This window comes from Chelonia mydas, chromosome 6 (genome assembly GCF_015237465.2).
Source record: "Chelonia mydas isolate rCheMyd1 chromosome 6, rCheMyd1.pri.v2, whole genome shotgun sequence".
Classification (NCBI taxonomy): Eukaryota; Metazoa; Chordata; order Testudines; family Cheloniidae; genus Chelonia; species Chelonia mydas.
Window position 1 is genome coordinate 60,232,706 of NC_051246.2, and position 27,670 is coordinate 60,260,375.

Below are 27,670 nucleotides of genomic sequence, written 5' to 3' on the forward strand. Positions count from 1 at the left end.
TCTCTTGCCCACCCCCCAGGTGAGCAGACCCCTCCCCATGACCACGTTTGCCTAAGTGATGAGGTCAATCACCAAAATAGCACAACCTCCACCAAAGATCGGGGCACGTCCACGGAGAGCCCGTGCCGGCGCACGGCCGCCACACAGATTGCCCCTGCCTGTGTTGTCTCCTCCCGGGTGCCTGAGAAGCACCAGGCTGCCAGCCGGCTCCCACCCCACAACCCCAGTGTGGTGGTGGTGACAAGGGGGCCGGAAGCCCACCGGGACCGCATCCGCTACCAGACGGACGTGAGGCTAGAAGCCACCGAGGAGATCTACCTGACACCTGTGCAGAAGAACTCGGACCCACTGGAGCCTGAGAAGCCCTTCCTGTCGCAGTCCAGTGAGAACCGTATGTCCATCAGTTCTGACATTGACACCTCCAGCTACCCCCCGCTGACGGGGAAGCCCAACCCCTCCATCAGCGAGGAGGACGAGGTGCTGGACTACATGTCCTCGCCCGAGAAGATGAGCCTGCCCAGGACCTCGTGCAGCAGCAGCAGCAACGGTGGCTACCGGCATGGGCACAGCCTCCAGAGGGCGTCCGTGAGCTCAGACACCAGTGCCCTCTCTTACGACTCAGTCAAGTACACGCTGGTGGTAGATGAGAACGTGCAGCTGGAACTCGTCAGCCTGAAGCAGTGCTACTCGGGCTACAGCGACGAGAGTGACTCAGCAACCGTCTACGACAACTGCGTCTCCTCACCCTATGAGTCGGCCATCGGCGAGGAGTATGAGGAGGATGCGCTGAAGCGGGATTCAGTCTGCCTGTCTGAGGACTCCACCCCCGAGGCTGACATCCACTTCTCCAAGAAGTTCCTCAACGTCTTCATGAGTGGCCGGTCGCGTTCCTCTAGTGAGTCCTGGGCTGAGTGGGGAAGGAGTGGTACGAGATGGGGCTCAACGTAGATTGGGCTCCTCCAGTGAGTGCTGAGCCTGAGGGTGGGGGTGGCAGAGGGCTTTGTAACTGTATTGTAAAGTGATCCTGGTTCCCCCCGACTTCTCCCCCCAGCCTGTGGTAACGGACTTTTAGTGTCCAGTCAGTACATCTGACTGGATACTGCCAGGTCTGCTTTTTGACTGGACTTCCCAGTCGAAAACTGGACACTTGGCAACCCTACCCATGACTCACAAATTGCAGCAACCTCTAGTCACTCAGTCCAAGACTCCTTTCGTCTTAGGTGGGGGCTTGTAATTAACTTATTCTTAGTTATGTTAATAGAGGGGTGGGTTCACAGTCATCAGGAGGCCTGTTGTGATTTGCCCACCCAGTCATTAGTGCCTCGCTGTTTAACAGTACAAGGCAGCAGAAGGAAACCCGTGGTTTTTTGGGGGAGACCTGTAATTTGGGAACCCCTCTGTCAAATGGCCTCAAATGTGGTTCACTAACGCTACCCTGCACCCTGATGAGGCACACCAAATTTCAAAGCAATGCGAATAACCATTCAGATTTTAGAGCACTTACAAGAGTGGAGTTTTAAAGCCTATAAAATGGTGGGACTGGAAACAATCTAGCTATTTTTCTACATTGACGCACGCATAGTGTAAAAAATGTACATTGTCTTGAATACCGTTCTCAGTTTGGATCCCCCAGGGCACCATGCAGTACCTTGGAGTGAAACTCGACAGACTCCCATTTTGATCCCTAGATGTGTGCAAAAAAAAAAAAAAAAATTAAAAAGCTAGCTACCTGCACAGTATATCCTGCTTCAAATAGGATATGCAGCCATGTCTCTCTCCGTGCCCCCCAGAAATACCCCTTTGGTCTCTATCAGGTCCTCCTGCCTATGTCCTCAGCTGGTGAACCATCTGTGGTTTGCTGGCTGAGAATAGTGTACTAGGGAAAGGGTGGGGCTTGTGTAAGCCCCCACTGGCCACCAGTAAGTCCCCCTAGCTTGAATTTCCCCCCCTTGGCTGTGCTGCTCATATTATCCCTCCCCCAGAAATATACCCTGTCTACCCTAATGCCCTGTTCATATCCTCTGCCTTCCTGGAGTTCGCTGGACACAAGTGCCGTTCTGATGAACCACAGCTGGTTTGTCAAACAGGGACTTGGAAGCAGGAAGCCTCTACTGGTTCTCCAGCTCTCGGGGACATTAATGGAGACCAGGGTCATTTCTGGGGGGTAGGGCTGGGGTGAGGAATGAGATGACTCCCATCTCATTTCTGGCCTTTGAGATGCCTGAGGAAATTGCCCACCTTTACTCCACTACAGTTCTGCTGTCCAGTTCACTGACTGGGACTCTGAGTCTGAGTCCAACTGGGACCAAGCCCACTTTATGGAGGCCAAACTCTGGTCACTTAATTCTCCTGTGACCTATTCTCCTCCTGCGAGTTCTGTGCAGGCGCCCTGGGCAGAGTCTGCCTGCCAGCCAGCAGTTCCTGCGTGACCGGTTCCATAGCACTCCCCACCTGCCCCATGCAGAAGCTACAAAGGGTTTCCCTTCTCCACTTGACAGTTGCTCTATGGCACCTATGCAAAAGCAGCTCGTGAGCTTCAGTCCTTTTGTACACAAAGCCACCAGCTCATCTGTCTCTGATTTGGCCTCCTTGAGCAGCCCGAGATGGAATGGGCCCAGGAGAATTGAACTCCCAGTATTGCCCAGAGGGGTCGCTGCAGGGCTGGGGTGTGCTGTGAGGAAGTTGGCTTTGCTTCCTGGGCTGTGCCTGTTTCTAGAGGCCTTTGGGAGCAAGTGCCTTTCACCAGTGTCACATTGAAGGGCTTTCTGGAGCTTTGTCCAAGGCTGAGTTCTCTGGTCCTCAGCTGGGCGTGAGGAGAGATGCAGTTTTACCAGACAGCCCACCTGAAGTACATGCCAGGGCACAGCTGCTCCAAGAGTGGGTCCTGAGAACAGTCTCTCTCATTCATCCCCCTAGAGACTGTAACGTTCCCCTTTGCAAACACAGGTGCAGAATCGTTTGGGCTGTTCTCCTGTACGATCAATGGGGAGGAGCAGGAACAGACTCACCGTGCTGTCTTTAGGTGAGTGTAGACACACCCTACACACCCCAATCCAGTCAGCCTTTCCTCCCAGAATGCTTGTTCTGCCTCTAGCCCAGAAGATGGGGGAAGGGGGGACTTCCTCACAACAGCTGCTGCTCTGTGCCTGGCTGTACTGAGCCCAGTCCAAACCTCTGCTTCCCTCTCACCAGCATGCTTCTGGGGGGAGGGGGAGCACTAGTGGCCGAACTCTTGTAATTGGCCTGGTATGGTTAGTGTGTGTTTAAATCGCTTTGTTGTTTTTATTATGTTTTCTCTGTAATGCTTTTAGTGTAAGAATAAATGGGCTTGCTTAGAAAAAGCTGTGTGGTAACTTGTAGCTGCTGGCGATGCACTGCTCACAGCCCTCGGGAAGAGACAGCAACGCACAGGCGCTGGCCATTAGACAGACTGGCTTGCTGGGGATGTCACAGTGTGCGGCAGGGAGCTGTGCGGCCTTAAAACCTCCCAGTCAGAAGGGAGTGGGACAAGGGCCCTGCCTAGAGACCGGTGATGGCAGGGGTGAAAGTAAGCCGGTAGGGGCTGGTATGGCGTCCCCGTAAAAAGCGGCCGTTAGTACTGGCCCTTACACAGCCGACGTTAACGTGCTGCTGCGGCGGCGCTTTAAGCAGGGTCCTTTGCTGCGGCAGTGCTTTAATGTCGCTGCCCTTTTTGCGCCCCCGTCAGCTGCCCTGCTGGGTCGCTACCGGCCGGGCCGCGGACAGGGTGGGCAAAAGGAGCAGCTGCCCCAGGGCCGGCAATTTAAAAGGGCCCGGGGCTCCAACCGCCGCTGCTGCTACTGCGGATGGGCTGGCTGGGGGATGCTGACCCCAGTCCCGCCCCTTCCGACCGAGGCCCTGCCCCTTCCAGGGGTCGGAGCAGGCCCCGCACTGGTAAGCGTTGAATGTTACTTTCACCCCTGGGGTGATGGCTGGAGAGCTGACTGGGCATTCTGGAGTGGACCATGGATGGGGATTGGGGGGAGATACAGTAGCAATTACCCTGAAACTGTGGCACAGAGGATTCTCCGTCTCTCCCTGTCCCTAGCTGCTAGGCAGTGTTGTAGCTGCTAGGCAACCAGTGCTCCTGGTTGGAAAAGTGCTGCTGACTCCCCCCTCAGGTTTGTGCCTCGTCATGCGGATGAACTGGAGTTGGAGGTGGACGACCCTCTGCTGGTGGAGGTGCAGGCAGAAGATTATTGGTATGAGGCCTACAACATGAGGACAGGCGACCGGGGCATCTTCCCTGCTTACTATGCGATTGAGGTCACCAAGGATCCTGACCACATTACAGGTACTGGGCCCCCCTCTACAGCTCGCATGTTGCCTCCTCATCCTGACCTACAACACGCCCCTTGCTATTCCAGCCTATGGCCTCTCCTGAGCAGAGGCTGCCAGTCTTGCTGGGGTGGAGAGAGGATTATGTTGTGCACAAACTTCAGCTAAGAAGCAAGTAGAGACCTAGCCAATTCTGTTCATAGCTCTGTGTCCCAGGACCTCTGCCTGTTCGGAACTTTAGGAAGGGTGCATCCCTAGGCCTGGGATGCTATGGGTGTGTACATGTTGTGTGGACGCGCACTGATGCCATGGTGGGGTGTGGAGGGGTGCATGTGCTTGCCCTGATGCTGTGTGTGGGAGGAGGACATGCACTGATATGGGGAGGGGATTGCACATTCTCAGCTGCTTTGTGCTTTATCTTCCAGCCCTGACCAAGAACAGTGACTGGATGGATCAGTTCCGGGTGAAGTTCCTTGGCTCAGTCCAGGTTCCATATCACAAAGGCAATGATGTGCTGTGTGCGGCTATGCAGAAGGTACAGCAGCCCTCAAGTCCTGGTCTCCCAAGGGGGCAAAGAACCTATATTCCTGCCTGCAGAGCAAAGTGCTTTCTGAGAAGATCTGGGAGCAAGGCGATCATTTCCCTGGGGATGGGAGGGGGCTGAGACCTCATTTGGCGGAACGAGGGCGGTAAGTACTCATGTGGTTTGGGTTTGTCATAGTCTGTCCTTTGTCTCCTCCCAGATTGCCACCACCCGCCGCCTCACTGTGCACTTTAACCCACCCTCCAGCTGCGTCCTGGAGATCAATGTGCGAGGAGTCAAGATTGCTGTGAAATCTGATGATTCCAAGGAGCAGAACAAGGTAACAAACCCCCTGACCCTCAGCTCTGCTCACATACATGTCCGGGCTATCCCTGCTCCACCTGATCACATTCCTAATGCACAGCATATCACCCTTCAATCACAGCTCCACATTAGCTCACGCCCACTAAAATAAGGACAATATTCTTACAGAAGCAATGAGATATCCCTGATTTGCACCTCTCCCTGATTGGCTGTTCCTGGACCCCAGAAATGCACCCTGAAGGGTTGGAATGTGTATAGTAGGACCCACCCCTCCCAAACACAACGGGATCTTCCCTCCCAGGGCCCTAGCGTCAAATCCAGCCTCCCAGCCCCTTAGGGGAGCAGGATCCCCCTGCACACCAGGCCCTAACACTGAGGTCCACCCTCCCAGCCAGTGGGTGCACTACTTCACTGGAATGTTAGTGAGCCGAGCCGCTTTGATAATCTGTGAGCTGTTTCTAAACCCTTCTGCTGCTATTTTGAGGGCTGCTCTTGGATCTGAACAGCAAAGCTCTTTAGATGGACATTGGAGGCTTCTGATTAGCGTTCTGCATAAGTACCCTATACAGAGCCTACAAGAGGCAGGTGCAGAGCCACATGGGGCCTTTAGGCAAAGCCATTCAGAAACCCTTCCCCCGGGGGTGATGCAATTTCCCTGCTGGAGTAATTCGATGGTGCCAGGTACTAGCAGCTTGGATTTTACTCAGATTGTATTTAAGGGACACTATTAACTTGATTATTTTTAAAACTAATATTTAAAAATTCCAGTTTCTGATAGGACCCCTTTAAACAGTTGGGCCTGAGTGATGGATTTAATTCCTGTTGTTATTATTTTGCATTCCCATTGTGCCTAGGAGCCCTATTCAGGGACCAGGAACCCTTTATGCTAGGCGCTGTACAAAGAGAACAAAAAGATGGTCTCTGCCCCAAAGAGTTTACAGGCTAAGTATAAGATGAGACCTCAGTTGGACACAGACAGGGGAATACAGGGAAACAATGAGACAACATTGGTTGGCATGATAGGCAGTGGTCTCAGCACACTAGGAGCATAACTGTTGTCAGGTTTTTAGTAGGTGTCACAGCAGAGGAGCTTTAAGGTACATAATGACTTGTTAGTTTTGCGGGTGTTCCTCCCAGTCAGGTGGGGCAGCATGGGAGAAAGTGCAAAGGTGCTTGTTTGAAAATGTAACAGGCGGGCAATGCAGCATTCTGAATGGATGTGAGCAGGGCAAGGTTGCATTTGTCAAGGCCAGCATGAGAGCCTGGAGGAGAGTTTTAGCAGTGGGGATGGATGGGAAAGGCCATAGCATAGATATGTTAAATTATTTTCTGCTCCCTGGCTGGTGTTTATAAAGGTCTTTTCAGCAAGGGAAAAACTGACTATACAGGGCAAACAGTGACACTGATGCTAAAAGTGCTCTCAAATGCACAAAGGAAACACAAAGGAACTGAGCAAGAGCTCTGTGTAAGCTCAAAGCTTGTATCTCGACTCTAACCAGAAGTTGGTCCAATATAAGATATGACCTCACCCACCTTGTCTGTCAAAAGAAACACACACACAAGAAAATGCTATGCCCGCTGTGAACGCTAATAGCTGTCAGTGATGGGAATCATGAGCCTAACCTGTAACAAGAGTAGCTATAGTCCTTCCCAGAAGAGATGTGATTTCACACGTAGACAGTGCCTCTTGCAAGCTCATGCCAGGGAGAGGTTCAAGCTACGAGCTAGAGCCAGGAATCGTGCCTGCAAATGCTGAGCAAGCTTCCCTCAGCTCTCACAAGGCACCTCAGCCCTCGCTCACAACACCCTGAAATTCCAGTCCCAGGCTCCACGCACAGCCCTGCTCATGCACCTCGGTCCTGATATGTTATCCCCGTCCTGGACCCACCCCCACTCCTCGCAGCCCTGGCCATGCCTCCCCAGTCCTGACCTGCAGCACCTCACTATATTACAGTCCAGACCTCTGCAAAGCAGTCACCAATTGTGTCCATTTGTATGGAGGTTTATGATGGCAACAAATGGGGTCAGGCCAAGAGACGCTTTCATGTGGAACCTGATTCTGGATCTCCACGGGTGAGATGGGCAGTGTGTTACCCTCCTCTGCCCCATAGAGGCAGCACCGTATCACCCTAGCAGTGCAGGCTGCGTCTGACAGCTCTTTTCTCTGTCCCACAGGGTAATAAATGTAGCCACTTTTTCCAGCTGAAGAACATTTCCTTCTGTGGATACCATCCAAAGAACAACAAGTGAGTGCCCAAGGGGTCAAGGGCCTCCATGATCCTGATCCTGGGGGAGAGGCCCCTTTTCCTTTTCAGCCTGCTCTCTACTTATAGACTTAGTTGTGTTCCCTGGGAGCAAGGGTGGGAGAGGGGGGCTTTCCAGATGTCATAATCTTTCTCCTCCTCCTCCTTCCTATGGGTTTCCCTTCCCTGTAAATGCCACCCAGTTTTCCCTGCAGTTGCAGGCATGGACCAGCCTGGGAGTTGGATGCTTTCTGCCCCAGGGTGTTGTGAGGGTTAAAAGGTATTTGCAGTGGGTTCCAAAGATGGGGCTAGGAAGGTGCAGTGAGTGATTATCGGACCAAAGCTGAGTCACTGGACAGTGGAAGGGTTTTTCCAGTTGGGAATTTTCCCTGTTTCACCGTGCCCAGGGCTGGGCATTTGCACAAGCACCATAAGTGACTCTTTGGAGTCCTTCTTTCTTGGTGCTCCCCAGCCCAATTTTGTCCCCCTGCCACCGGAAGTAGAGTGGCTCGATCCCAGTTTCCATGCCCTTCCCACCCCTCCACACTTCCCAAAGGGTAAGTCAGGCCTTGCTGTGAATAATTCCTGTCTCCTGGGCTGTTGCTCTAATGGGGCATACAGCCTGGGCAGTGGGCAGACCCCTTCCTCTGCAGCGCAGCCCTGTGCATGGCCTCTGCTCCAGCCTCACCTGCTCTCTTCTCTCCCAGATATTTTGGGTTTATCACCAAGCACCCAGCTGACCACAGATTTGCCTGTCACGTCTTCGTCTCAGAGGAGTCAACCAAGCCGCTTGCGGAGTCTGTAGGGTGAGTCCGGGGGGGGCTATTGCCTTGCCTTGAATTGTGGTGCTCTCACCTGCCATGGACCTTGGGCTAAGACTGGAGCCGCCCAGCTGAGTTGGGAGTGGGGAGCTCTGGTTGGGGCGGCCGGAGAGAGTGAGGATTAGGGTACTTAAACTCTCAAGTATTTTCCGTGGCAGTTTGGTGCTGTGTAGAGAAGATCTGGGGGCTGACGTCCTCTAGAAATAGGGGCCAGTTAGAGCAAGACTGCTGTGCTGTGGCTTTGTGACTTGGACACTGGACCGAGAGCCAACAACTGATTTCATAGGAGGCCCCAATCAGCTGAGGCATTGTATGGTGATAACTGTTGCCTTGGGCTGGGCTAGAGCAGGTGCCCTAGAGGTGAAAGGCTCTGGATCCCATGCCCCAGTTCCCTGAGCCACCCCAGAATGGAGCAATTGCCCAGAAAGGTTTGGAACTGCTGCTGTGTGCCACTCTGTGTCTCTGAGTGCCACATAAATGCTCTCAATAGCGACACCTCGTGGCTGACCTGAGTCCTTCTAGCTACTCAGTGGTGAGGCCTATGGATCTGTGTCCCTGCCATTTCCCCACTGCTGTGCCATGTCAGGTGAATGGTTCAAGGATGGATTTGGCCTCTGTGCCTCCATTCACATACCACTGCTGCAGGGGGAGGAGCAAAGGATGGAGGGTTTGCAGGACTGCCAGGAGCTAAGACCTTTGTCCTCTTATTGCTCAAGAGCTTTACAGCCCCCTGGAATCCTGGGAGTGCCCAGCAAGAATAGGCTGCTTCCGTAACCCTCTATGACAGGAACGGGGGCCAGCAACAAGCCTGTGTTTGGTTAAAGGGAACCAAACCCCAACAGCATTGAAACAAACCCCAGGGCCTCTTGGGGACAAGATGTGCAAACTTCACAGAGGAGTAGACAGGGATGTGTAGGAGACTGAGGGATTGCCCCCAAAAGGAAAGACCGAAGACTGGCACTGGAGACATTCCAGGGGGGCTGACAGAACCGTGGGAGATAGACAGTAGCGGCCAATCGTGCCCTAAGCCCCAGGGGATAGACTAGAAAGCACCTAATGGAGTCTTTCCAGCTCGTTCCTAGAACTCTGTGAAAACAAATCCCTGAATTCTGATAAGGGCTGAAGGCCTGTTCAGAATTCCTGACCAAAGGGGGGATGTGCTTGGATGGGGGAGCTGCCAGTGCACTGAGTGGCAACCGCACCTCAGCCTGCTCTCTGATCTGTCTGTTGCAGGAGGGCTTTCCAGCAGTTCTACAAGGAATATGTGGAGTACACCTGCCCCACAGAGGACATCTACCTGGAGTAGGGACTGGGCCAGGTGCCCTTCTGTACAGACAGGGCCAGCGAACTCGCCCATTCCCCATCATGCATGGACAAGCTGCTTTGACACTGGAGGAGGAACAGAGCTGGGGATGGCTCCCTTGGTGCATGGAGGACTGCCTCTTTTCAGGACTCTCCTTGGGCTGGGGATTGGGGGATGCGAGGGGGAGAGATGAAAAATGGGGTTTATTGTAAAATACTCCTTTAGTTTATTATATTGAAGAAGAAGCACGGCTGTGGGCTCTGAAGGGGGAACAGGCAGCCTGGGGCAGGAATGCAGCTGTGGCACTGGAGCTGGCCTAGGACAGAGCAGCCCTGTCACTGTATAAGTGAGAGGGCTGGCCTGGTGTGATGAGCGAGCACTCATCCTCCTCCCTCCTGGGTGCTGGAGTGAGGACGCCTCCCAGCTCCTGGCCTGACTTGCAGCTTTAGCCAGCTTTCTACAGCTCCCTCAGGCTGATTTTTAACTCCAGGGCAGCATTGGCCTCGCACTGTGAAGCCCCATCAGCTGCTGAGAACTGGAGCTGATAGGAACAGGTCAGCCTAAGTCCTGACTGAGAGGGAAGGGGGTAACTCCACCCCACCCCCTGAGGGGCAGGGTGGCATGGGCATGGCAGAGAGAGGCAACTGCTAAAAGCCTTGGAACCACTTGAGGGGTACCACATGGAAGACAGTCTCATCCCAGGAGGGAAGAGCAGCCTGGTTTGTAGCCTCCCTGCCATTCCCACGCAGACAGCCTGAGAGAACCCCCTGCTTTCCAGGGGTGAATATTAGCCTGGGCTGAGACTGAGGCCCTATTTCTCCTCCCTGTAGAGGAGTGAGTTTGAGGAGGAGGAGCGGGGAGCAGAAGAGTCAATACTCGCTCATCCTGTATGGGTGGGAGGGGAACAGTTCCTCCGGGGGCCCCTGCCCTTCAGTCTCCAGGTGGGGGGAACTCCTCTGCTCCTTACCCCACCAGCTGCAGGTGCCAGTGGGCTACTTGCATACTGGGATGCAAGTTTGAAAGTGAGAGGCAGTGGGTCTAGTCCATCCACAGTGGGATGAGCACAACAAGAATTCCTTCCCAGCCTCCACGATGGCAGTGGCCCCACCGCGGGGGAGAGGCGCCAGGAACCTGAGAGACAAGCTGGGACCCTGAGACAAGAGAGGGAGCAGCAAGGGGCTCAGGACTGCAGTGAGGTGTGCTAATATCTAGGGGATGACACTTCTCCCCTCCAGTCAAGGTCTCTGGCCTTCAGCTGGATCTGCTGTGGTGGCAAAACTATTAAACATAAAGTTTCATGGAGCTGCTCTACATGTCTGTGTGTCACACCAGAGCACTGTGCAAGGCCTGCAGCTCCTCTGTCACAGCCTTGTTACGTGGGCATCCTGCCCATTTTCTCCTTCCCAGGGGCCTCTTCAGAGAGCCCCACCCAGCACCTCAAGCCCAAGGGAGATTGAGCATCATGGCAGAGCAGCTTACGTGGCAGCCGGGGGGCTGCATAGAATGGCTTTCTATGGACGAGTGACCTCAGTCCTCTCTCCCTGGGATCCCCACCTTTACACTCAGGTGGAGACAGGCAGCCTTCATTAGAGGGGAGAAGTAATTTTAGGGGCTTCATCTTCAGCTACACCATCTCCAGCAGCTGAAGAAACATCCATGGGACGAAGGGAACTAGTCTGGAGCAGGAGCAGCCCTCTGCCTTCACCTTCTGCCCCACCCCAACAGGCATCACTGAGCAGCCCCTCAGTTTGTCTTGCTGTACAGCGCACCTTTATAAAGCAACTAGTGCACAGGGCCAGAGCTGGAGTCCTTAGGGCTCATGGAGACCCCCCACTGCAACAAGTCCCTGGGCAGCTCACAGGACATTGTCATAATAATACTCTGCCAAGTCTGGCTCATCCCGCTTGCTCTTGTGTGCTTGGTGCAGGCCTGCTGGCTGCTTCCGGGGTGCTCGAGTCTGGAACTGGGGGTACTTCGGTTTAATGCCATAATCTATGGAAGGACAGAGAGCTGGTGATGGAGAGGGAGAGAAACACAGGGCCCAAAACAGCCTGTGTTGTGGGGAAACTGCCTGCAGCCACTAATGAGCCAAGTTTGGGTCCAGCACTCATACGTACACCCCCCACTCTGGAGGTGGTGTGTGCTTTTGGGAACTACGAAAAGTAAGCCTGGGCTGTAGCAGCACCTAGAGCAGTGCAGCCATCACCCTGCAGTAGCAGCAACTTCTGCGCCATGCACAATGAACAGCACGTGCCTGTTAAGTGTCCATGCACAGGGAGGGAAAATCACTGCAAATGAGGCGCAATTGGCACTGGCTGGCTTCTCAGGGCCTTTCCCCACAGCCTGGCCAGCTGAACTGTGGCATGGGGTGGGGCAGTCTGGACTCATGGCCAGCTGGCTATACAGAGACAGGCTGCTAAGGAGGGGGCTTGGCTGCTGGGTGAGCCATAGCTGCAGGTAATGGGAGACCCTGCTGGCTGAGTGAGGCTGTCTCTCACCTGAATTAGCCTTTAAAATAGTAATCGCCTACCAATCCAGGGCTTGCAGTGACATTAGGCCTGCTTTCCTGAGCTGAAACTTGCTCCTATATTCTAGTGTTTGGGGAAATAATCCTTCCTTGGCCTCTGGGGAGGGTGAGCTGAGGCTTTGAAGTGGATCCCTTATGCAGGAAACCAGGCTCTTCCATGCTCACTGCAGGGGGAAGGAGGAAAGCCTGCTTGCCCCTGGAAGCAGGAGCCTTGCACAGGGCAAATCTTGAGAATCAGGCTTACAACCTTAAGTGGCAGCGACTGGCCCCCCACAGACCTGTGACTGGGAAACAGTGAGGTGTGTGCCCCTGAGGAAGCCACTGCCTTGCCCCCACCCCACCTCATAGTAACCCTTCCTCTTGCATTCCCTGGCTGTGGGGACTTGGCTTTGATGGTGCAGGAGGCGGTGCACCTGCTGTGCACTGGGGAGGCTGAATGGGAACTGTCCATGCCCCCCATGACAGCATGTTAGAGCAGAGTAAGTTGGTACCGTCCACCAGGCCGAAGTGCTGCTGTGGGAGCTCCAGGGGAGCAGAAAAATCCTCAGGGACTAAGTCGCTGAGCCTGCAATAGAAATGCATGGTCAGGGGAGCAGGAAGCTCCCAGGGCGGATGCATTCACTAGTCTCCTCCCAGCAGCAGGGCTGGGGCTGCTGGCGCATTTCCAGTTGAAGCTCAACCTGGGTTCTAGCCACAGGTCTTAGGGTGTTGGGCATAAAAGACAGCAGCAGAGCTGGAATGAGATGGTGGGTAATTGCATTTGGCCTAGGAGGCACTTAGCCTACTGTTAGAGCTTAAATGGTGGAGCAGAGCCAGGGCTCCAGGAAACAGGCTGACTTGGCCACGTTACATGCATTTGGCGGTTGTCCTTAATGTGGACAGGGTGACTTGTGCATTGGCTTCCCTCAGTAAGGACAGGTGCATTTTACAGCTTGCAGTAGTGCAGAGGCAGGCTCTGAAGGGAAAGGTGCCCCCTGCTGGAATGGGGGTGGGGAAAGGTTTAAGGTGCAGCAACTAGGCTGTGCGCACTCCAGCTCTTCTGCATGGTTCAAACAGGGCAACTCCCACTGCTTTGGCCTAAGCTCTGATCCCCACCCTTCAGTATCCAGCTCCCAGCTCAGCTCATGCCCGAGTCTCCTGCATGTGTTCTAGGGCAGGCACCTGGGGGCAGAGGAAGGAGTGGGCACAAACTTTGCAGGGGCCATGTTACCTTTGGGGAAGTGGCACAGGGAGCACAGCCCCCAGTAGGAGTGTCAGCAGCAGGTGCAGCTTCATGAAGCCCAGCCCAACTATATTGTGTCCTTGCAGAAGCAGGCTGGACTCCGCCTATACTCCTTTTCTTTCATTGGTGGAACATAATGACATCATGAGTCCCTACAGTGACATCACAAAAGGAGCAAACACATGAAGTATCACTTGCATTGGTAGCAGGAGTGCTGGGTAACACATCAGGAGATGCTAGCAGAGGCAAGGCCTGGAGCTAGAGCAGCAGAGAAGCATGGCCCCGAGTAGCAAGCTGGGGATAATGCAGGTGTTAGGGCAACAACGTAGGTGTCTGGACAATATTAGCCCCTTTGAATGTAATTGTGATGGCAAGATAGCCATCTACCCCCTTCAGCCTCCTCAATGCACCTACCACCTCACATCACAGCAGCCCACAGAGGCTTTGAGAGCCTCTCTCCGAACTGGGTGGGGCCCAGCACAGAGCCAGCCCCATAAGCTAATTTTAAAAGGGTATCTCCTGCAGGAGCAGCTTACGCCGCTACTCGTCACATGCAGCCCAGGATCCGGAAGCTCTTCCTGACACAGAGTGATCTGTTACCTCCACTCCTGACCTAAGCATCCTCCTGGGCTCTCCTCAGGCTGCCGCTCTAACTGGAGTGTGACATTAGCAGTCACAAACACACAGCTCATGCTGTGTAGTCTCCACTGGATCCCCCATCATTTTGGTAGCGTTCAGAATTGCCCTCCTCATGTTTAACTCTCTAAATGTTTGCCTCAAAGCCTTTGGCTCTTCCCGCAAGCCTCACCACTTCCTGCAATCTGCATCTTCTCTGCAGTTTCCCGATCTCCATCCATCTCATTGCAGATGTCTGCCTACGCTGGGTGAAGTCCTCCTTTCTCTCCCTTCACTAGGCGCCTCTGGACTGAATGAAGCATATTCCCCAGCTCATGGCTCCATGCTGCTGCAGCCTGGACCATATGCTGTCACTGCCTGCTGCTGGGTAGTACTTGAAGTATACTGCATGAATGATACTATCCAAACTGGCTGTCCTGTGCTGGAGTGGCCGTGAGGCCCACGTTTTCTCTTTCTGGTTGATCTGATAGCCCTGCAGGGAATACAGCAACTTCTGCTCCATTACAGGCTCTACTCCAAGCATTCCAGTGAGAAGTCCCTGCTGTACGTGTTGCACACCCACCACTGTAGTATCTGGGTCCCCCAAGCCAGTTTAAGTAGGGGCATTATCATCACCCTATTCTGTGCCCCCCTCTGTGAAACGACTTCTTGCTGAGGTGTCATTCTGGGTGTTGATAACCAGCGGGGAACTGCTCAAGGAGTCCTGTTCAGTGAAAGTTGCCACAAAGGGAAGAGCTGGTGAGACTAGAAGATGGTTACGTTACACTGAGCTCAGTGAGAGAAATATGGGAGCTGCTCAGACTGCAACAAGCCCACAGTTCCTCTATTGTAAAGGTATTCCCTGGAGAGAGAGAACAAAGGGGCATTGGCAGGGCAGGCCTGGAAGAGCAGCAGGGTGGCTGGGCATGACTGAGACTGCATCATCAGAGGTGAGCATGGGAAACCCGGGCCTAGAACACACCTCACACTCCAGGGCCAAATGTTCTGTAGCTCCGTGAATGAGAGTCTGCCCCACCCCTGGCTGCTCCATGCAGAGTTCTGGCAAAACAGTGCTGTGTTTCCCTCTACCATTCCTCAGCCAGCAAAGAGACTAACCACCCCCATTTCTTTAGTTGCTATAGGGCTCAGCTGGGCCCTGGCCATTAAGCTTTGCACATAGGTAAATGTTTGTTGAATTGATTTGTCTGCACTCTCCGCATTGGCCAGCCACAGCCTCCTCGGCATTGCTTTCCAGCCCCCACTCTCGGGCTGGCAGCTGCTCAGCAAGCCCTTTTAGCGTACATTAGCTGCTAGAAAAGCAATGTACAAACTGTGGCATGCAATACCCACAGGATAGCTGTATGAAATTAAACAGCCTGAACCAACCACCAGAAGTCCCAGCTGTGGGCAAGGCAGACACCAACTGAGGAGCACGTGGGCATGATGGAGCCCTGCATTCTCCAGGGGAAAGAGTACTGAAGGGAGTGCTTGAGAGATAGATGGTGGCCATGGCAATAAGTGAGAGTCCCTGCAACAGGAAACTGCAGAGGTGGGCCTTGCTGCAAGAGCTAGCTATGGTGGAGTCAGCTGCCAAGCAGCCTGAGATGCCCCCAAACCAATAGCTGGGGGGAGGAAAGAATGTTCCTGCCTTGCAAAGCTCCCCAGCAAACATCTGTGTTACTGGACTAGCTGCCCTGTATGGGAAGAACACCCCTGAATGAGCCTGAGAAAGCAGGGGTTATCCTGGGGGGAAGGGAGCTGTAGCCCAGGGCAGAGAACTCAGACTGGGGGAGAAATCCTGGGAGGAAAGAGGCTCTTAGTCTGCCTCTTCAACACAGCCAGCTTCCTCAGCAGGAAGAAGCCTCCAATAGTTTGGGCAAGGAGGGAAAGGCCTTGTTAACACAAGCTGGGCACAGGATCTGTCCCTGCACCCAGAGCAGACAGACGTCCCAAAAGCACTGGTGCCACTGTCTGACTTTATTACTGTGCAGCCGTACAAAAGCTAAATGCTTAAAAAAAGAGGTCCTGGACCAGCACTGAAGCCACAGTATTGTACAGGCTAGGGGGCGGCAAAGGTCTCTCACCCCATATAGTGTCCATTGTCCACAGCTATGTAAAAAAAGTTACAAGCCCCCCTGGAGAATGGAAGTCTCTAATCAATGGTTTAACTGAAAAATAGATACGACAGAAACATCCCTCCACAGAGACATCCTGTCGCCACTCTGAGTCAGCCCCGGTCACAGCAGCAAAGGGGCACTTCCCCATCAGCCCCAGTTATAGAAATAGATTTTCTGCCAAGCTGGCAGGTAATTCATCATTGGTCCTGAAATGAGAGAACGAGAGACCAGGTGAGCCACAGCGGGGAACGACAGTTTAAAGATGTATACTATGAGCATGGATTTCCCACATACATCTCTGCTGATGCTCCTCAATCCCAGCCCACAGCCTCCTGTTATGCCATTCCTAGCTTTTCCCCAAGCAAAATCACCGACCGTGCCCTGCTGGGTGGTGGCGCTGATGTGCCCACTGGGAGTAGAGCAGGACAAGACTCATATGACCAGCGACAGGCCTTGAAACTTGGACAACAGAGGCAACAGGTGAGGCACTGACACCTGTGCACTGGCGAAGAGGTTTCCCCTCTGCCCCATGACTGCAGCTCCCCATGCTGGAAGAAACCTGTGGATAGCAGAGCACCAGCCAAACTACAGGGAAGGGCAGTAACCCAAGTCAGCACCAAAGATCAGCTGCAAAGACACAGTCTCCCTCAGTTCCTGGCTAAACTCATGTAGCGTTGCTATGCAGTGTTACACTGCTCCCATGGTCCGCTCCAGAGAGGGCTGTATTTCAGCAGGAGGTGGAAGAAGAGGGAAGACTCTGGTTTGTAGATTGTAAAGTGCTTTGCGATCCTTTTGGAAGAGGTGCTAGAGAAATCACAGAGTCATAAAATATCAGAGTTGGAAGGGACCTCAGGAGGTCATCTAGTCCAACCCCCCGCTCAAAGCAAGACCAATCCCCAATTTTTCCCCCAGATCCCTAAATGGCCCCCTCAAGGATTGAACTCACAACCCTGGGTTTAGCAGGCCAAACCTCAAACCACTGAGCTATCCCTCCCTTCCACCCAATGCAAGATTGTTTCCATTCTTTAATTCACAGTCCATCCAAAACTACCTTGGAGTAACTGTCCCTGGTAGCAATTTGGAGAGGGTTACTGCTCACTCTGTGTTCTGCTTTGCACAGCTCAGTGCTTATGAGGTGGGTGAAGATGGGACGAAGGGGCATCAGCAGAGCTGTGTATGGGGAGCATAGCAGGATCAGCACAGCAGAGTGCACTGGAGGTCAGGACTGAGGTGCACTGGCAGAACTGAAATCCAGCCAACTCTGACTGGGGCTGGTGGGGGGTATTTGAATGATTAAAATCGTGGCGCTTAAGTCTCTACGATCTTTAACCCCTTACTGTTTGGATTTAAACCAGCACATGAGTGTTAATGGTAGGTATTCTGGTGGCAAATATCCCAGGGGTTTTTCCTCACTCCTTTGCCAGTCAGACTCTAGCCTGTGACATACACCCCAACTCCAGCCCCTCCCAGTGGAAATGCAGCCACTACAGCTGCCTACTTACGTGTGACTAACCCGACTCCGGGGACATAATCAGCCAGCAGGCGGAGCAGGAAGAGGATCCGGCCCCTAGGGGAACAGAAAGAGTGTGTATGAAGGCAGTGCAATGACCTCATGTTCCAGTCTGCCGAACGCGCTAGAAGAGGCCTCCTCATTTGGTAATGAGAACTGGATTTCTCTCAGCTCAGCTGCTTTGCTGCCCTTGAATATCCTGCACCCCCAAACTGCCAGCTCCCCACAACTTCCCATGTTAGGATTTTAATGCAAACAACAGTGATGCAGGTGAAGCAGGTCAGAGTGAAAGACGCTTGAGATCTTCAATACAGCCTGAGCCCACTCTGGCTTCCTAGCTAGGTAGAGGCACCAAAGCACCTTAGTGAAGGCCCGAAGTATAATTGTGTTAAAAAAAGAATTAGATAAGTTCATGGAGGACAGGTCCATCAATGGCTATTAGCCAGGATGGGCAGGGACACAAATCCCTGCTCTACATGTCCCTAAACCTCTGACTGACAGCAGAGACTGGATGATGGGGATGGATCACTCAAAATTACCTCTGTTCATTCCCTCTAAAGCACCTGGCATTGGCCACTGTTGGAAGACATGATACTGGGCTAGATGGACCTTTGGTCTGACCCAGTATGGCCACTGTTATATTCTTAGAGCACCTTGCTCATCAAATATACTGTTGGGGGATGACTCCTTTATAGGGGGTACATTCAGAACAGCCAGCAGGCCCCCTTACTCTGAGTATCGGTCATAAAAAGGAGATCTCAGCAGGTAGTACAGCAGCAGGATGGTTCGGCGTCTCAGCTCCAAGCGCTCTCGCTTATTCAGGTCTTTCATATCACTCAGTAAACTTAGGCTGGAAAGAGAAGGGCAGGGAGTTAACTCAGAGATCCATGGCCAGAGCAGGGGAGTTTTAGCATCTAGTCCCTGCTGCTCTCAGCTTCATGTGAAGTGGAGCACTGAGCAGGCCTCCCTACTCCTCTTCAGAGGAAAGGCTAACCACTGAACTAGGGACAGCGCAGCGTGAAGGTGCTGCAGGGGTGGATCCTGAGAACCTTGGTGTGGGACTTTTTGCTGTCACAAATAACTGCTCCCACCTGCAGCTCCACCCCCTGTCCCCCACTGCTGCTTCTACCTGAAGGGCTTACGCAGCACGGAACAGCAGGACACCAGTGGGATCAAATGGGGACAATCGAGAAAAACAGGACTGGGAGTTCAACCCCAAAACACCCAACGCTGAAGCTGAAGGTGGCCTCCCTCCAACTGACCTTGTGATATCCAGGATTCCCGAGAGGAGCCAGGGCTTCCATGATCTCTGGCCCCATATGCCTAAACTCAACACTGGGAACAGAAGAGTCAAGGAAAGGAGAGAACAGACATGGTTGGGAGCAGCTGGGTAGGCAAAATGACCTCCAGGCAGCCCTACAAGATTAAGCTCTAACACATTAGTATTGTAAGTGCCCATGGAAGAGGCTGGTATGACCTGCTCTTCTAGTCCAAATGGCTGAGCGCACCCAGGGACCCTGGCTAGAGCGCCTTCTGTGCCTGTTCATTCATGAACAGCTGCATGGAAGGCTGCGCACTGAGGCTGCAGTACTCCGGTGGGGTACAAGGCACACTACAGGCACTAACAAAAGCCAAGTCAGGATACAGTGGAACAGAGGCCGGGTGATGTAGACAGATTCTGCAATGGTTTCCTGAAGCCCCAGAGGGGTGGGAGCCTGGTTCATCTCCTCTGCTCTTCGGTTCTGTTTTCCCTCCCTCTCTTGGGGAGACCCCCAGTGCCTGGATTGCAAGGCTGGGGCTGAAACAGAGTTGCAGACAAGATTTCTAATGCAAACTGTGCCTTTCTCAAGCATCCAGCGCACAAACACTGGCCTTTCAGTGACGCCCAGGGGAGGGTTGGAATGGGAGAACTCTGAGGACTACAGTCACATGGCAGAGGCTGCGGCTCTGGCTTTCCCCAAGCATGGAGAAGAAGCTGGTTATAGCCAACACAGAGGGAGTTCCCCTAGGAGCTAGGGCAGATAGTCAGAGAAGGCTTCCCTGGTATCTGGCTACTTCAAAGCACGGGGAGCTGAATAGTCATGCTGAAGACTTATCCCATGACACAGGTACGCCTAGGCTGAAATAATCCTGATGCCAGGCGCAGCACAAGCACCGATCCTGTTGCTCTCGGGGTGGTTGTGGGGGGGGGGGGGGGAGAGAAAAAGGCCAGTGGTGGGAACAGCCCCCGCTTGGGTAAGCCAGCAAGCTCCCACTGGTTACACTCCAACACTCCAAAAGAATCTGTAGCCTGGCCACGGAGTCAAGGCAGACACAGCAATGTCAGGGTTTATGCCGGGGCACAAGCTGACCAGGGAGAGGTACTTACTGCTTTCGAGGGACCTCACAACGCGGCTAGAGCGCCTCCCAACATATGTCTGTTCCTTTCCTGCTGAGCTGCCCTCCTTGTCTGCCAGGAGAGAGGCATGACAGCGAGATCAAGGATGTAACTCTGAGTTAAACTTCCCTGCAGCTCTCTGTTAACACTGCTCTGAGGTGGCATAGGAACACCCTCTCCCAGGACAAAGTTCTCATCGCAGCCCCTTCTCCTCCCTCTAGAGTACTAACTTCAGGAGGCCAGGGAGTCCGAGTGCTTTATGTCTGATGGCTTTACGTTTCAGCTGTTAAGTCTGGCTTTTCTGAAACTGCTAACACTGAGCACAGCCAAGCAAAGTGCAGGAAGGTACATGGTTGCACATGCAGCCTGCTACTCCAATCCTGCCGCCCCTTCCCCCAGCTCTGCTAATGCACCTCTAGCCAGTCTTGCAGCCTTCTTTTCTATTCCAGATTTAGGCCCATTATCCCATTAGGGCTGACAGTCTAAGGGAGCAGTACCGTTAAGTTAACCAAGGTGTGTGTAGGTGCATGCTGTGGAGAAGGATGGGACTGGAGAGTAGCACAGTTCCAGCTGCTTGGCTTGTGGAATTCTTACAGCTTCCCTGCTGCCCAAACCACTCGGCTAATGAGGACTTTCAAGCAGGGCTAACTAGATGACACTCCCACTCCACTGTGCCCCACAAAGTCTCCAAACTACCCCATATGTCTGGTAAGCAGCAAGAAACTGAGGCAATCCTAGTGCAATGGACTCACCTTCTGATTGGAGCTGCTGCTGCTCCCTGTCCAGTGGCATGATGGGAGGAGATGTCTGGATACCAGCTTTGTACCATAGCAAGAGCAGGAGGCGCAGGATGGCTCTGCGGGGCACAGACAAGCCAGGAGGTGTAAGCATCAGGCACACACTACAGAAACCCAGCTTCGTGGTGAGGCAGCAGCCATAGGAAACAGGGAACACACAACCTCTGCTTTGCATTGAGCGAATGGGGCCAACAGCCACTCTGCACATGGCAACAGGACCCAACACTGCTCATCATTGGCTGTCCCTTCTTCACCCTTACTCTGAACACTGTCTTACCACAGCCAGGAGCACCACCACAAAGGTGAGAATCTCCAGCAGCAGGAAATCTAATGTCCTGTGCAGCCCCAAACGTGCACAGCCTCATGGAACAGGCTTGCACCATCTTCTTCCATGAGCTCAGATCTGCTGGATGCTCTCTAGGTAACGTCTCACTCATTAGCCCGTGGTAACAAGACCTCCCTTTCTGTACACCCTCCTCCCTCCACCTGGAGCACTCACTTAGCCAGCTGGATGAGGATTATGATGGTCCATCGGCCCATCTCACTCCACACCTTGGCAGCCCCCATTTCTGCAAACACTTCCACACACTCGAGCACACTCAGCCATGTCAGCAACTTCTGCTGGGGTAGCGACTGAAAACACAAAGAGGGGGAGAGAGTGAGAGGCAGCAGATTCTGGCTGTGTGTCACTCAGGGTGTAAGTCCAGCCCACTCTGAAAGTTCTACTTCCAGGGTGAACTGAGGAAGGGTTAGATGGGGGCTCCTGGGAGTAAATGGCAGATTTCCTTTCAGACGCTGTGTAGCCCACTGATGAAGAGGACTGGCTGAGATCCCACTCATTTCACGTGTGGCCTTCAGCAGTGAAAAGCCAGTTAGGCTCATCCAGTTCAACATTCTTGTTCACTAGACAGCTGAGATCCTGGCTATAGACTTGCATTCTTCAGCTGGCACGGGGCCTGACACATCCAAGCCCACAGAATAGGCAGGTTATCAGAACAGAGGCCTTTCTAACGGAACCTCTAACACAGTGATCGCTGAAGGCTGGCTTGGTGTATGGAGAGATTCTTACAAGAAAGAAGCAGTCAGGGTTGGGCTTGGACTTTTTTGTTTTGTTTTACTGTACATAGAATGGCATAAGGACCTGATTCTGTGCTGCACCAGTCAGGAGATGCAGTCCAGGAGAGGGGAAGGGCAAAGGTGGCTTTATACTTCCTTTGTGAATCCCAGATTGTGAGCTTCTCAGTGACTGGTGTGGTCCAGAGCATAAGTTAGAGGCTGCTCTAATTTATTGCAGCCTTACATGGGCTGCCTACAGACTTCTGCACAGCCCAGAATTGCCAAAGTGCAGAGCGCTCTGGTCGCTCCTCCATGCCAGCGCTGGCAAGCCGGGACAGCATAGCACTAGTGCATGCCACATATTCAGAGGGCTGTTCTGGCCTCTTTATGCCACCAGAGGGGAATAGTGTAAAGGGGCTGCAGCAGGGACTGGAATCTGGCCCAGTAGGTTCTACAGAAATGCATGTGCCAATCCCGCCCCCTGTGCACAAGAGCCTCACCACAGGCAGGGTCCGCTGTAGCTCCTTTCGGAGGATCCAGTCATTTAACAGCACCAGGAGATTGGAGGCAGAGTACACTGGGAAAGAAGAGAGTGATTCACATGGGAAAGAGATCCAGCCACTGATTGAACCCTCTCCCCACCCAGTCATAGGATATGGCAGAAGCTGAGTGCTCAGGAGAAAAATCTTTCCACTGAGGCAAATGAATGGGTGGGATTAGGGATGCCAACCCTCCAGGATTGTCCTGGAGTTTCCAGGAATTAAAGAGTAATCTTTAATTTAAAAAAGTCATGTGATGAAACCTCCAGGAATCCATCCAACCAAAGCTGGCAACCCTAGATGGGACGGACAGACTCCTGATGGCTCAGAGAGGCAATGCAGCCAACAGCAAAGTTAAGTGAATGATGATTTTTAGCGAGGACTATGTTCCAGGAATTTGACCCCAGACAGAGTGGGAGATAGTGGGAGATAGACTGAGCTTGCTGTGGGGCAGGGTCTCTGGCCAACTCCAAGTTAGTAACGTAGCCACTCTTTCTGGTTTCATTCAAACAGCAGATGGTAGAGAGCTTCAGATCACCAGGTTCCTACAACACAGTGAAAAGAGTACTCACCTGTTAGTAAGTTCAGGAAGGCAAAGTTAACAAAATTAACAAAACCAATGGCCAAATAGCAGCCACTAGCATCAGAGGGAACAGGGAGCCCCATGAAAGCCTAGACTAGCAGCTGGTAAAGAAACAAACATTCCCATCAGACCCAAGGGAACACCTCGCCTCACCTCACCCTGCCCCAACTGAAGTGACACTTGCAGGAGCATTAGGGAACAACAGCCACTGAATAATCCCAGCCATGCAGCAGCAGCACTCCAGTTTCAGACCTGCACCTCTTTCCCTGGTAAAATGCTCAGCCCTCCCTTCCCAAAGTCTGCCGGTTATCTACACAACATTTGCAGATGGCACAGTTCTGGTGCCGCATATCAGTTCACCAGCATACGTACCAAGCTCAGAAAGTTCATGGGAATCAGAAAAGCGACCTGGGAAATAAAGGAGCGATGTTAGAGGAGGGTCTGTCATGCTGCTGAAAACCATCACAATCACTGCTTCAGAGAGAAACAATTACTTTAATCAATGCTGATAGGGAATTCTTAGCTAAAGGGTTTCAAGTATCCATCAAGGATGTCTCTCAAGGAGCCTAGAGATTAACATTCTTCTGCCCTCAAAATAATAAATAATAATAATATCGGGTTACTTCCTCCCCTTCCCATTGCTCTGCCTCTTTCTGGCCAAGTATTAGATGAGGTTTTATTATTTTTTCTTCAACCTTCCAATATCTGTGCAAGTCCAGCAGGCGAGGGTGGGTGTCCTGCAGGCTGATGCTCCCTCATTTCTTGGCATCTTACGTGCCAAAATATTTTAACCATGCGTTCAGGTTTGTTTGGTTTTTTTACTTTGTTAAACGACCAACCACAGTGTACACCTGGAGCACAGGCTTCATTATCTTCTCCACCACATGCCTGAGTTCAGTGCAGGCTGATCCTGCTGGCCCAACAGCGTGTGAATCGCAGAGATACAAGTCCATCTTTATCTGAACCGTAGTAACTCGAGGCAATGCAGATGGACCTGATTTACAATGGTTATGATGTAGTGGGGCCCTGTCAATGCAACTCGTGACAGATCAACAAAAAGACTCCACTGTGTAATGGGCGGGACTGGCTAACAGAGGTGGTGGGGCAGACACTCCCAGAGTTCTCGTCCGACGGAGTCTGGACACCTGGGGTCCCGCCCGCCCGGGGAGCGGGGTCTGTGGGCGGGGCAGGACGCCTGGGTTCCTGCCCCAGCTACCCGTAGAGGCGGTCGTTAAGCGCCCGGACTCCTGGGTCCCCCCAGCTCGCTCGCCCCGGTACCTGGCAGCAGGTAGGAGAGGCCCCGCACGGTGCCCTCCAGCTGCGCAGTGGCGGCCGGGTGCTGCCTCACGTACTCCTGGTAGCGGTGACAGAGGCGCCGCAGCCTCCCCAGGGGCCCGGCGGCGGCGGCGGCCATGGCTCCCCGGGAGCACTTAGCTCCACCGCCGCCCGGCGCACGCTTCCGGGTAGGAAACTCCGCGCCTGCGCACTGAGCTGCTCACACGCCGGACTCTCCCCTCTGCGCCTGCGCACCGAGGACAGTCGGGCGCAATCTGCCAAGACCCGCTAGCCTCTTGAATCGAGCGCGGAGCAGCAAGGAGGATGAATCGAGCGCGGAGCGGCTGGGTCCGCAGCCGGGACGGGGCGGAGGTGATTTAAAGGGCTGCGCGGGAGCGAGCGCGGCGGCGGCAGCCGGGCCACCTACACCGACGGCGGGGGCGCGCTGGCCTCAGGTACGGGGCGGCGCCCGGGGAGAGAGACCCCTGCAGGGCGGCCCCGCGGGGCAGAGAGTCCGGGTGCCCGAGGGGGGCTTCCCGGCCCCCGCCAGCGCTGAGGGGGTGGCCGGGCGCCCCCCTGCTCCCCTCCCGTTCAGGCCACTCTTCTCTTGCGGCGCCCCCGGAGCCTTCCTCCCGCTCCCGCCGGGCTCGGGGCCGTTGCCGGGCGGGGCTCCCCGTCGGGCTCGGCTCTGCACAGCGCTGAACAGCGAGGCGCCCCGCCAACCCTTCGGGGTGTGAGGCAGCGCCGGGCTCTGCCCCGTCCCGCGCCCTGCGAGCCGCCCCGCAGGAACCGGGGACCGCGCTCCCCCGCCAGCCCCGCTGCCGTGGGGCTCCCGCCTCGCTCCGTCAGCCCCGGGAGCGAGTGGGCGGAGCGGGGAAAGCAGGAGGCAGGTTTCCCTTGAACACCCTGAACAGCCCGTAACAGAGATGCGGGTTCGGGCAGTGATGGCCGGACCAAACCTTGCCCCTTGAGGTTGCTGGATTTAGTGTAGGCTGGGTGGGTACTGTCCCACCTTGTGGCTGTTCAGTGCCCATTGTGAGATGAGCTGGTAGGTCTCATTCATTTCCCAGCAGGAAGATGTCCACGTTGTTTTGATGCAGCTTTAACTGGCCTCTTTGTTGTCAGACTCAGTAGAGAAGCCAAGTATTAATAAGTCATGGAGTCTGAGCTCCTCTTTTCCCTTCATTTCTCTTTTCCCAGAGGCAGGAGTCAGATTCTCTAGGGCAGGTGTGAGGTCTGATGGCATGATTTGTGAAGTGCTCTGTGCCTTATGAGAGCACTCTAATCATAATACTGCAGAGCGGTAGGGTGGTGCTGGGGTGCTTGCTTTCCTACTGTCTATATGCTACAAATATATGGGAGCTCTTCATTTTTAGGGCCATCAGTTTGGCACCTTTTCAGCAGCCCTAAACTCTCACACATCCTGCGTGTATGAGAAGGATGAGTGTAAAGGCAAAAATAGTCAGTGTGGGGGTGGAGAGTGAGTAAAAGCTTCTGAAATCATTGTAGAAAAGACTTAATGAAGTTAAGAGGGATGGAATTGAAGAATACGGGTGGGATTAAAAATGTGTGATGCGGCCATTACCCTTTAAGGCTTGTGGTAAAGCTGGGGAGAGGGGTGGGACCTGGAAGTGGGGAGGTCTTTCACATAAATGAATAGGTTTGAAACCTCCAGTACAACTCTGCAGGGAACCTTAATTTAGGGCTGTGAGCCCTGCTGATGGGCTAACCAGCTGTCAGTGGAAGGCAAAGAGGCTTTGAGTATCTCTAGAAGGAGGGGACACTAGCTGGAATTTCCTGGAAGTCTAGGGCATTTGTACCATCATACGTTGGATGTGACTGCTGCTTTTCATAACCAGTGAGGGGAAGGGAAGGAAGAGCCCCATTTACACTAACACAATCCACAGGTCCCTGGTATTTGGGGGAATCTGTCTCTGGTACCCACCTCTGAAATTAATGTGGGAAAGTTAATTTCATTCCCTACAGTGAAATATGGATGTGTAAACATCAGCTAAAATCTGACCCCGGAGGAGAGCTGTGAGATTTCACATCAAAGAACTAAAATCCCTGTGTTCAGACCAAATAAACTTTGGGGCCTCAAAGAATGCTCCATGATATACAGTAGAACCTGAGAGTTATGAACACCTCGGGAGTGGAGCTTGTTCATAACTCTGAACAAAACATTATGGTTCTTCCAAAAGTTTACAACTGAACATTGACTTAATACACCTTTGAAACTTTATTATGCAGAAGAAAAATGCTACTTTTAACCATCTTAATTTAAACAAAACAAGCACAGAAACAGTTACCATACCTTGTCAAATCTTTTTAAACTTTCCTTTTATTTTTTTAGTAGTTTACATTGTACACAGTCCTGAACGGTATTTACCCTTTTTTGGTCTCTGCTGCCTGATTGCGTACTTCTGGTTCCCAATGAGACGTAAGGTTGACCAGTCAGTTTGTAACTCTTGTGTTCATAACTTTGAGGTTCTACCATACCTTTGTAAACTCTGTGGGGTCTCCATGCCCTGCCCCACCATCTGCTCCCCACAAGGTCCTTGGGCAGGCCCTGGTGTGTTGTGAGGGGACCCTGGTATACACTTGGGACTCACCTGCAGACTTGGTGCGATTTTTTCCTTTCCTCCACTTGTTTTTGAACTGGCAGATGCTGTGTGACTATATGGCAAGAAAACATGTGCAGGTCACACACAGGCAGGAGATTGGAAGCTAGGACTTCTCAGTGTGTTGCAGTTGGCTTATCTGCCAAGGAATATATGATGTGTTACAGTTCCTGCTCCCTTTAAAAGTACAGTGTAGAAGGATCTCACAAGGATCAGAAGCCCTACTGCTGGGGCATATTTAAAACTAGTTTGGGACAAAGCCCTGGAGAATAGACAGCAGCGGACAGTCTTGCCCCAGTTTGGAGTAGATGGGATCTAATAGCCATTTTCCATCTCCTAATCATACGAGTTGGGCCCAGTTTCTCATTACGTGCAGCAGCGCCTCTGGGTTCTCCTGTACAGAACATTTGGAGATGGGGTATTGCGCATAAGGAACATCTAGCGTCAGAAGAGACGTGCATTAAAAAGAATTCAACTTATGTTTGAGAGGTGCTGAGCACGACTTCATGTCAGGAACGTGCTGATCCTGGCTCTGGGGACATGTAGCAACAGCATTCAAGCCACCGTGATCTCCACTGCAGACTATCTGAGCTGCTGTAACATAATTTTTCAATGAAATACCCAGGCCCTGCCAGACAGCAGCTTGAGATCTGTCTCCCCAACAGCTTGTCTTCAATCAGATGGTTGGAATCCTCTGGCTTCTCCTGGGCATATGACCAGACTGTGCTAGTCTGTCACTAAGCAGGGGACATTGTGAAGGAGGATATACCCAGGGTGCAAACCTCCCTGATGTCTGTATCTGTTCCCCCCCTCCCTGCTCTCCTTTTTGGCTAAATCACTTCTGTTCTCCACCCCAGCCTGTCCAGGAAAGTGACTCAGCATGTCAGCCAATCTGGCCCCCTAGTGCTTTCATAATGAAGA

General features: G+C 53.1%; 4 protein-coding genes across 19 annotated transcripts in view; 2 read left to right on the plus strand and 2 right to left on the minus strand.

The window, feature by feature from the left end:
* The window catches only part of MAPK8IP1 (mitogen-activated protein kinase 8 interacting protein 1), a 47,424-nt gene extending 36,612 nt beyond the window's left edge, over positions 1-10,812 (plus strand). For all 6 annotated transcript variants that reach the window (XM_037900132.2, XM_037900131.2, XM_037900133.2 and 3 more), the window contains 8 exons: positions 20-895; positions 2,947-3,022; positions 4,140-4,312; positions 4,722-4,831; positions 5,040-5,159; positions 7,319-7,389; positions 8,094-8,192; positions 9,441-10,812. In XM_037900132.2, coding sequence (XP_037756060.1) covers positions 20-895; positions 2,947-3,022; positions 4,140-4,312; positions 4,722-4,831; positions 5,040-5,159; positions 7,319-7,389; positions 8,094-8,192; positions 9,441-9,513 — 1,598 coding nt within the window. In that variant the 3' untranslated portion in view covers positions 9,514-10,812. The remainder of the gene's footprint in view (positions 1-19; positions 896-2,946; positions 3,023-4,139; positions 4,313-4,721; positions 4,832-5,039; positions 5,160-7,318; positions 7,390-8,093; positions 8,193-9,440) is intronic.
* A 50-nt stretch (positions 10,813-10,862) lies between these two features.
* C6H11orf94 (chromosome 6 C11orf94 homolog) lies at positions 10,863-15,698 on the minus strand. Its single transcript, XM_037900151.2, has 3 exons — positions 13,248-15,698; positions 12,529-12,602; positions 10,863-11,502 (listed from the first exon to the last, which is right to left on the minus strand). The coding sequence occupies exons 1-3, from the start codon at positions 13,310-13,312 to the stop codon at positions 11,366-11,368; spliced, it is 276 nt and encodes a 91-aa protein (XP_037756079.1). The 5' UTR covers positions 13,313-15,698; the 3' UTR covers positions 10,863-11,365.
* Positions 15,699-15,831: 133 nt separating this feature from the next.
* On the minus strand, positions 15,832-24,339 carry PEX16 (peroxisomal biogenesis factor 16). Of its 4 annotated transcripts, none has more exons than XM_037900148.2 (11): positions 24,132-24,267; positions 23,226-23,261; positions 22,232-22,308; positions 21,175-21,308; positions 20,631-20,734; positions 19,870-19,950; positions 19,147-19,299; positions 18,764-18,836; positions 18,232-18,351; positions 17,494-17,558; positions 15,832-16,197 (listed from the first exon to the last, which is right to left on the minus strand). In XM_037900148.2, the coding sequence occupies exons 1-11, from the start codon at positions 24,265-24,267 to the stop codon at positions 16,139-16,141; spliced, it is 1,038 nt and encodes a 345-aa protein (XP_037756076.1). In that variant the 3' UTR covers positions 15,832-16,138. The 4 variants fall into 4 exon arrangements, with proteins under 4 accessions (XP_037756076.1, XP_037756075.1, XP_037756078.1 ...); XM_037900147.2 differs by having other exon boundaries at positions 16,156-16,795; XM_037900150.2 differs by lacking the exon at positions 19,147-19,299 and having other exon boundaries at positions 16,156-16,795; positions 24,132-24,339.
* A 29-nt stretch (positions 24,340-24,368) lies between these two features.
* LARGE2 (LARGE xylosyl- and glucuronyltransferase 2) overlaps positions 24,369-27,670 on the plus strand; it is a 72,524-nt gene continuing 69,222 nt past the window's right edge. For 7 of the 8 annotated variants that reach the window (XM_043549976.1, XM_037900126.2, XM_043549974.1 and 4 more), the window contains exon 1: positions 24,444-24,583. The gene's annotated coding sequence lies outside the window, so the exon portion shown is untranslated. Of the gene's footprint in view, positions 24,584-27,670 lie in introns of all 8 variants that reach the window. The other variant, XM_037900127.2, reaches the window with a different exon arrangement.

Bases quoted from the DNA above. Each gene is read 5' to 3' on its own strand.
- C6H11orf94 (XM_037900151.2), bottom strand. From the start codon at position 13,312: ATGAAGCTGCACCTGCTGCTGACACTCCTACTGGGGGCTGTGCTCCCT. The intron at 12,603-13,247 runs GTAACATGGCCC...TTTCTATTGCAG, and splicing joins CCTGTGCCACTTCCCCAAAG to GCTCAGCGACTTAGTCCCTG. The intron at 11,503-12,528 runs GTACCAACTTAC...GTCCTTCCATAG, and splicing joins GCACTTCGGCCTGGTGGACG to ATTATGGCATTAAACCGAAG.
- PEX16 (XM_037900147.2), bottom strand. From the start codon at position 24,267: ATGGCCGCCGCCGCCGCCGGGCCCCTGGGGAGGCTGCGGCGCCTCTGT. The intron at 19,300-19,869 runs GTAAGTACCTCT...ACTCTGTTTCAG, and splicing joins TGTGAGGTCCCTCGAAAGCA to CCCCAGCCTTGCAATCCAGG. The intron at 16,796-17,493 runs GTAAGTAGGCAG...TGATTTCTCTAG, and splicing joins CGGAGTCGGGTTAGTCACAC to CACCTCTTCCAAAAGGATCG.